The sequence below is a fragment of the Poecile atricapillus genome, chromosome 1 (genome assembly GCF_030490865.1).
Source record: "Poecile atricapillus isolate bPoeAtr1 chromosome 1, bPoeAtr1.hap1, whole genome shotgun sequence".
NCBI lineage: Eukaryota > Metazoa > Chordata > Aves > Passeriformes > Paridae > Poecile > Poecile atricapillus.
The window spans coordinates 113,003,293-113,012,423 of NC_081249.1; the positions used below are offsets into that span (position 1 = coordinate 113,003,293).

Here is a 9,131-nt window from a genome sequence, read left to right on the forward strand (position 1 = left end):
ACTTGTGGAAACCTTTTCCTTGACTGGGTGCACTATTAACTGAAAACAAATACTATGCAATCATAGTATGAGATAAAGTTTACACTGAATTTGATATTAAGCATTCAAAATTATTAGCAGCAGAAATTTTGCAGTAATCACTAAAATAACTTTCCAGTGTTTTCAGTGGTTACATAAATACGCAGAAAACCAAACAAATTAAAGCCCAGCTTCAAGTGTTCTAAGAAGAAAATTGAAACATTAATAGCTACAATCCCTTATCAGCAAAATAACAGGTAGAAAGTAGCTTTCTCCTAACAAAATACCTACTCAAAAATCTCCTTGGTATAAAATATCAGTCACAGCACATGGACTTGCATTTCCTCTTGCACATGCTCTATGTCAACTTAAAAAAAAAACCCAAACCCAAAACAAAGACTCCAAATAAATGCAACTAATCCCAAAGAAAACCAGTATTTGCCTGCATAATATGATGTCTGTGTGCTCCTTTCTGATAAAAGAAAGGACAAAAGTAATCCTAAGTGAAGAAAATTTAAACTTGCATACCTATATAAGTCTTGAGGATGCTGCCAGAAGAATTTACCCACAAACATAAATAAGGTGATAACACTGAACAGTAAAAAAAACCCAAATGACAAGTTTAACATCTCTAATTTATACCAAGAGATAGTACAAGACAATACTAACAACACTTGAGGAAAATTGTCTTAAAATGATTCTGTAACACCTCCTTGGGCAGCAATAAATAACAACATGGGAGAGCAGCAATTGAATTTGTAGAAGAAAAATCACACTGAACATCAGATTTCTCATATTCCCATACTTCTGTAAAATAGAATATTTAACACAAATTTTATGTCCACATTGTGCAATTCAGCCTCTTCTGCACAGATTAAAATGCACTAATTAAAAATGTGGCAAGGCATTAGGGAATTTATTGCTCCATGGGTAGCAAGTATCTCATTATTAAAAAAAAAAAACCAACAAAACCAAAAAACCCACAAACAAAATCTGAACACTAAAATTAATATATTAAAGAAAGGCTAACTTTCAGGATAAATTTGGAAATCTCACAATACAGGACAGAATTCTTAGCTCAAGAGGCAGTCACACAGGGAGCATAAACCAAAGAACTACTGGATCCCTCCAGAGAACTGGGACACTGCAAAAGCAAATTCTGATCAAAGACTTGATGTTTAATCTAATAAACAGTAATAACATCAACAAACTTGGGTTAGTCACCATTAGAGCAATTAATAAATACACTCTGCCTTCTGGTTAGCTACTGATAAAGATCAAAAAGCAGTATCAAGATCCAGGGAAATGAGTGAGAGTTCTCTATACATCCAGTCAGCCACCCAAACAAACTCCATTATAGGATTAGAGCACAGATTTCTAAAAAAAAAAAAAAAACAAAAAACAAAAAAAACAGCAAACAAAACCAAAATATAACCCAAAACCCCCCATAAAGTTGTATTTAATTAAAAACACACAGCACAGTTTTTCACTGTCATAGCTGCATTTTCAAAACACATTTGAGTTAAACTATGTTTGCTTTATTTTCTTCCCTGTCCCACTAACATTCAGAGCGATGAAAGGTAAAATCTAATCTATTTTCAAAATATACACCATTACTTTGCTGAACTACCCTCCACTTCATCAATACAATTAACAAGGTTCAGCTTCAAACCAGCAGAGCATCACTGTTTCTTAAAAATAAGAGGCCTCTCCTCTTAACTGTACAGATTCTTTATGATAGATAGCACTGGAATGTTGTGCAATTAATGCATTATGGAGGTCTTATGCTCACCAGACAAAGATACTGACTTTATAAACCATTTTAAACTTTCAGAGTTTATTTTTTAACTTGGAAAGAGTATTTGTTATCAGATATTTTTGGTGTGGAATTTAATAAAATATGTTCTTTCCAATATTTTACAAACCCTATTAAACAGAGAAAAAGCACGTGTCCAATGCAATTAAAGCAAGCCTCCTTTAATGAGATTTTGCTGATCATGTATCAGCAGCACCATGTGTTAAGTGTACAAGACATTTATTGCTGAGAGATCACACTGGTGCTGAACATAATCAACCATTTACCATTTAATTAATTGATGTAGGCATAAACAGCAACAATATTTTTACATCATGTTGCCACGCCAAATTTGTAAAGCCTTTTAACCTAGCATTTCAAGTAATATTAGAATTTTAAAGTGTTAAAATAATCCCACCTTAGTATTTTTCCATGGCTAATGAAAGAGGAGAGATATAAATATCCCTAAAAAGGATTACGTAAAACATAAAACCATAAAACTAATTGTAATATTGGTTAGTGCTAAAGCTACAGCAGTGTTAGTTACAACAGAAATAGTTCTTTAGGACTAAATTCAGATTATTAGGAGAACATTTATTACATTACTTACACTAACACAGGTTTTCCTGCTATCTTAGGGCTTTTTAAAACTTCTATCATGACTTGTTTTGTTTCTTCCATTCTTTCAATGTCACTGGAATCCACCACAAATATGACACCATAGGACTCAGCATAATAATTCTTCCAGATATTCCGAATTCGCTTTCCACCTCCTAAATCAAAGATGGTGACTTCAAAGCGTCCCTGTTTAAGATCAATTTTGGAAAACCCAACAGTTGGAGCCACATCTTCAGGAGACTCTGCCAAAGAAGAAAGCCTTCATTTTAAAGAGAATTTTATAGTGGGATTTGTGTAGCAAAATTTGCATTTTAAAAACATGGAGCGAAACCTCCCTGTTAAATATTGCTGACCACATTTTTGCTTAAATGAAGATTTTTCCCTCTCCTCAGGGGATTTTAAATTAACTAGTCTTTCAACTAGTTACTTGAATTTAGATAGGAGCACTGGAGGAGTGGAAGTGGGGAGAAAAGAGAAGGGCTCAAAAGGCAGATTTAAATATTTCACACTACAGGTCCATCACAGTGATGGTTACTGTACTGCATTTTCAATTCCACTCATTTCCATCGTAGTAATCCAACTTTGAGAAGGAAAACAACCAAAACAGTTAATGCACTATGACCTGGGAACCCTTGTGCTCTGCCAAATTAATTTTTTTATCTTTCATGGTTGCCAAAACAGCTTCAGAAGTTCAAACTAAGGGCCGAGATGAACTGACTAAAACCATGTTTTTCTGTGATGTAAATTATTTGATTCCCTTTATTCAAGGCCAGTTTATAGTCTTTGTTTGTTTGCTTATTGCTATTTGCTGTTTTTTTCTAATTTGCCATGCAATATGCTAAAAAATTTATAATTTATATGTAATACTTTTGTTGCTGTCTCCCTTTCCTGAGGGCAAAGAAAGCCTGGACTCGCCTCACACCACTAAGCTGTGCCTGCAGGGCTGAGATAATTTGATCTCTGTTTTATGCAGCTGGGTAGCACAAGGCAAGAGAAATATGTAAAATTCAGCTTGTTGAGAGGAAAAAAAATGAAGGCCTGGCTAAAAGCACCAAGATCTGAAGAGCAGTGCAGAAACTGAATCCCCACCAGCCTTCTGCTCCTACCCTTAAGACAGCCAAGATGGGCTTTCAGGACATTTAAGCCCTGGGAAACACTCAAAGAAATTGGAATTATCTTTTCCTTGAATTTCCCTTTAGAAATGCACATCTTTATCTCATTTTCCCCTGAAAAACAGAACTTTTAGATTTTGTTTCTAGAATAGAATACTGTTCTGTAAACAGCAGAACTTGTAACAGAACTGTTACATTCAGATTATAAAGGTAATAAAGGTGATTTTCAAATGGAATGCTAAATAATGAAACACTCCTGTAGCAAGCCTGTGAACTTGCATAACACAAGTAAACAAACTCGAGGTGGAGTCTCCAAGTCTGTCAAAACACTAGTAAGTAAACTCTTGTTCTTGCACAAGATGAAAGTTATTTAGAAAGACAATCCCACAAGGGGAGGAAAAAAAAATACAGAATTTTTGTTTTCATAAGCACAAGTTTTATCTCGCATGTGCCAAGGCAAAGTACCCTTCAAAATCGAGTGGTCTCTTAGTGGCAATTTTATTTATCATCATTTTCTGATTATAAATAATGAGAAAAAATATGTAACACTAGAACCATCCTTAATGTTATACACACCAATTTCCTTCTTTTAAACCTTTTCTGCTTATATATACACTTACTTACAACACTGATTTTTACATAAAAGTTTACTTCTGTATGCACATTACTGGAATGGCCACCTGAAAGCAACTTCAGCACATGCAAACAAAGAAAAAAGAGAAAAAAATCAAGTCCATTTATTGTATTGTCCATTGTAATGTTTGTATCAAGATGTGATATATGTGATATTTGAATGTACAACCACCAATATTTTCTTTCAACATGGGAGGAAAAGATACATTAAGAGATGAAGCAATATTTTCAAATTTAAATGATTGAAAATTAGCAGTGATACTCCCACTGCTCCATTTGGTTGATAAAATAATCACTTACCTCCTTGAATTCCTCGGACTGTAGCAGTTTTCCCAGCATTATCAAGACCCACCATTATTAGTGTCACCTTCCTCCATAAGGAGGGAAAAAAAAAAAGAGAAAGAGATTTATTTTTTTTCCGTCTAGCTACAAATCATTTATTCTATCTTTTAAACACATACACAGCAAATTTACCACCAAATAATAGAAAGAAGAGGTATCAAAATACCAAGGCATTGTTCCTATTGTGTGTCTGGTGTTTAACCTGATTAGACAGAATGGTAGAACAAGGTATAAAATGAAAAGTCTCATATCATGGTCTAAGTTTCACATGAGACAATGATTCTGCTTTCAACTTGTACTTGCCTGCTGCAATTTAATCTCACGGTACTGTAAATTTTATTTGGTGTGGTCATGGTCCCTTTAACAATTTCTGTAATTGCAGTTGCATTCCCCTGTCTGTGCCTCCAAGTTTTTCCTGTATTAGAAAATTATTTCTGTCTCCATCAGTCTGTCTAAACAACACCATACAGTGTACAACACTTGTGTAGGCAACACCAGATGCTCAAAATAGGTGGGAATTCACCATGCCTTTGTTTCTAGACTGTTAATATGTAAACCAGTGGTGCTAGGAATACACAATTTATTAGCAAACTGGTATACAGGTTAATATTTTTAGCAAGATAGGATTTTAAAAGCCACAGGAAAACCATATTTATGTGTATGTAACTCAGTTCTTCCTCCTATTCGCAAAGGCTCGGTGGTCAAATCAATTTGCTCAATTTTATACCCCCTGAAGTGAAGGAATTCTAAAAATCATTGTTATTTGCAGACTTAAAGCTGTAATGGTATCAAACATGAAGTGGAATTTATCCAAGTTCTTTCAGAAGAACAAAAAAACTCTGAGAAAATGACCCCAAAATTAAACAAATTATACTTTAGAATCTTAAAATGCAGAAACTGGAAGAGTAAGGCAAAAACCAAACAAACTTTACCCTGAGCAGCTTAGAGGCTTTCTGTGATGGAGTGATCAGAGCAGTGGACAAAGGAAGGGTTACAGGTTTCATTTATCTGGACTTCTGTCCAAATTGGAGAGATGGGTTCAGTGGATTGGCAGGTGGGTGAGGATCTGCTTGGACAGTCACAGCCAGAGGGCAGTGCTGACAGCTCAGAGTTCCCATGGACACCAGTGACTGGTGGTGCCCCTCAGAGGTCCATACTGGGACCAGTGTTATTTAATATCGTCCTTAATGAGACAGAAAAGGTGCTGAGGGCACCCTCAGCAAGTCTGCAGGTGAGTGGTGAGGCTGACACACGTGAAGGATGGGAAGCCATCCAGAGGGAACTGCACAAGCTCAGGAAGTGGCCCATAGGAAGATCAGGAGGTTTATTAAGACCAAGTACAAGGTGCTGCATCTGGGTCAGGGCATCAGCACAAGCTGGGGGGTGAGCAGATGAGGAAGAGCCCTGGGGAGAAAGAATTTGGGGGTGCTGGTGGGTGAGAGGCTGGACGTGATCAAATATGAAACAATGAATAAAACACAAGTGAAACACAGTCTGGGAAGGTGAGAAATATAAAACACTTTCCCATGTTTACCTGACAGGTTCCCTCCACCGTTTTAACCAGTTGCAGCAATTGGCCATTAGATTGAACATCTCTCTTCATCAGCCATCCAGAGCCACCAGAGCTACAGGAATAATGTGGGCAGGCCAGAGCAACCCAAGGAGACTGGCAGAGAGACTTCAGAGCCAAGGTTTTATCACTCCTAGAAACAAAAAAAGGGGAAAAAGAGAAAACCAAATCAGCAATAACATAGTTAGGCATCCTGCACAAAGAAGGCAGCTGCCTGGCTTTTCAGTCTCATTATCTTTCCCTTTTCCATCCTCTCACACTTCATCCACACCCCCTTTTACAGATTTGGGCAGTCACCACACACTACTTATCCCAAATAATAATGCCAGGCCACAGCACAGAAAGAAACTTGCAAGCTAGAGGAGCAAGACACATCCAGCTGCAAAATTTCAGTGCTTGTCTCACTAACAGGTCCCACAGCCCTGCTGATTGACAGAGAATAAGGACCAATTTCAAGCATGAGTAAAACTTACATGAACATAACAGGATAAGGTATTAAAAGCAAACAAAGAACATCCCTACCTGCTAAGTGTATTCATTTAACTGCCAATTTCTTTTGCACAAAAAGATCCCACAGCAAGGAAACTGTGGCTGTCTTGTGAGTATTTTGAGGTGCTGCCAATGATATCTAGTAATTGTCCCTAAATTAAATAGAAGCACCAAGTACTTCCATCATTCCACAGTCCCACTTTCCACTCTTCAAGCAGAAAGAAACAGAATATTTCTCTTTTTAAGAATTACCATAGTAGGCGTCCTAAAGCTTGTATCTCAAAATTCACTTCATATTTTAAATTATAACTAACCTCACACTAATGTAATTTTAAATTATGCCATAAATTGAATAATTAAAGATTACAACAATCCTAATAAACTGTGATGGCTTAGAAAATTTATAGAGGTAGGAACTGAACTCCTCCTGATCTTATGAAGCTCATTTTCAGGATGCCTTTGCATGGATCTGCTGTCATTCAGTGTCAGAAATAGGTCAGGTTTCATCCAAAGCAGACAGCAGATACTCTTTAAACATTTATATTCCATTATCCACTAGAACCTGAGAATAGCTTCTCCACAGGAGACCTGAGTGTATGAAGAGTAGAGAAATTCCTAAAAAGAGCAAGATGATTACAACTGATATAAGTATTAAAATCAAGCTCTGAAGAATACAAAATCATTTTAAAAAAGAAAAAAAGCCCACATGCAGTGGGCTGTGGTGCCTCAACCCACGAGCAAGTCTGAACAAAGCTCACTTTGAGAACAGAGCTACACAAATTTCTAGAAAACAAAATGTAACAGCTCAGTGAACAAAATGTGCCATTGTCATTTTGTCAAATGACAAAGATGTAACATTTTCAGTGCCTGAGCATCCCCACAGAACAATTCCCATCCCATTTTATACAGACTATCTTTGCAAACTGTCACAAAATTGCTCTTGAGCTTATATATGGCCTAGAGCATTCAGATGGGATTCATGAGACCAAAATAACTTATTCAAGAATGAAAAGCAGAAAGCAACTATGCCCTAGCACAAGAATTTTTTTGTTTAAATACAAAATCATAAAAGGGGGTGGGCAGGAATTGACAAAATAGATAAAAATTTTCAGAAACAAACCACTCTAGGAGGAAAGGACATTCAACACTGCTGAAAATATTATGGTAGGGAGGCAAATCCATATCCTGATATGCCACTTTGGAGAGACTGGATCTCTGAAATATGTAGGGAACATATGAGAAGCATTTTATAGGCTTCATCAACATCTCAAACCTGTTCCAGATATTACATCTGTCAGCTTGCTGAGGTCAAACAAAACCAGCAAGCCCAGAAACCTGTCAAACTTATTAGTGAAGCCTGTACACCATTTAGGAGAGTACATTTAGCTCACCACCTTCGGTACAGGCTTTTACAATACAGATTTTATTTCAGTCACACCAAGCTTTCCCTTTCTTGGAAACACAGGCGAACAAATAATTCACAGCTGACCCTCCTCACACAATTTAATTATTTAACTTCCTGCTGTAATGTTCCTTGTCTGAATGTCAGTTATAAGGGCACTTTACTGTGTTATGTTTTGAACAGCAAACCGAAGGACTGAGCAGCAAAGTAGGCAAAGCAGCAAAGATCTGTGAACACCATCCCCTCTGCCAAAATTGTAGTTAAGAGCTAAATGAGGTGCAAGGGACAACTGTGACGTCCTGAAAGCCTGAAGTCCTCAAATATTTGTGCGGAACAGCTTTAGGACCGGCATATTTCCTGTAAAAAGATGTTACTACAAGTCCAGAAGTTCAAGGGAACTTCTGCACTTTATGGTCACGTTCCCAACCTTCCTCTCCCGTTTCCAAGAGAGCAGCAGCAGCTCTAAAACCCCGGCTCCGCTTCACGCATGTGTCACTTGCTCGTCTCTCCCCCTGTGGAAGCGTTTTTTTAGCTTACAAGCCTAATGCTTTCTGTAAAATCCCCTCTCTGATGCGGAAGGAGAGAGTCAGCCCTCAGGCTGCCGAGCCCCCGCCGCGTCCCCCGGGCCCTTTCCCGCCCCGCTCACCGCTGGCTCCGCCGAGGCCCCGCAGCTCAACGGCTGCGCGCGGCCCGCGGCGCTCCGCCACGCGCGGCGCGGCCCGGCCCCGCCACGGCGGCGGCGACGGCGGCCGGCGGGGACCGGCGTCAGCTCCGGGCTGCAGCTCGGCCGCTCCCGGTGAGGCGCTCAGGCGGGGCCGCGCATCAGCCGCACCGGGAGCTCCGCGGCCGCGGGGACGCGACACGGAGCCCGTCACCCCGGGAGACGGCCGACGGCGTCCGGCAAGGGACAAACTTAATGGCGCGCACACAGCCGCCGGGGGCGGGGCTGCTGCCGACCAATAGGAGGGGGCGGTTTGCCCGGCGGCCGCGGAGGATCAGCCAATCAGCAGCGAGGGTCGGCGCCCTCGGCCCCCCGGTGCCGTCCGGCGGTAAACACCGCAGCCATGGGGGCGACCCGGCAGCCACGGGGACTGTGGGCACTGCCCGCTCGCCCCATCCTGTCCCGGTCAGCTCCCGCCGGCGCGGGGCCCT

The 9,131-nt window shown here is 39.7% G+C and overlaps 1 protein-coding gene across 7 annotated transcripts in view; it reads right to left on the reverse strand.

Moving 5' to 3' along the window:
- Positions 1-8,852, reverse strand: part of ARL13B (ADP ribosylation factor like GTPase 13B) — a 33,551-nt gene extending 24,699 nt beyond the window's left edge. For 4 of the 7 annotated variants that reach the window (XM_058833109.1, XM_058833111.1, XM_058833091.1 and 1 more), the window contains exons 1-4: positions 8,626-8,851; positions 6,053-6,221; positions 4,477-4,543; positions 2,424-2,673 (exon numbers count right to left, since the gene is read on the reverse strand). In XM_058833109.1, the coding sequence (XP_058689092.1) occupies positions 2,424-2,673; positions 4,477-4,543; positions 6,053-6,121 (386 nt within the window). In that variant the 5' untranslated portion in view covers positions 6,122-6,221; positions 8,626-8,851. Of the gene's footprint in view, positions 1-2,423; positions 2,674-4,476; positions 4,548-6,052; positions 6,222-8,625 lie in introns of all 7 variants that reach the window. The other 3 variants (XM_058833117.1, XM_058833081.1, XM_058833074.1) reach the window with 2 other exon arrangements.
- Positions 8,853-9,131: the final 279 nt, after the last annotated feature.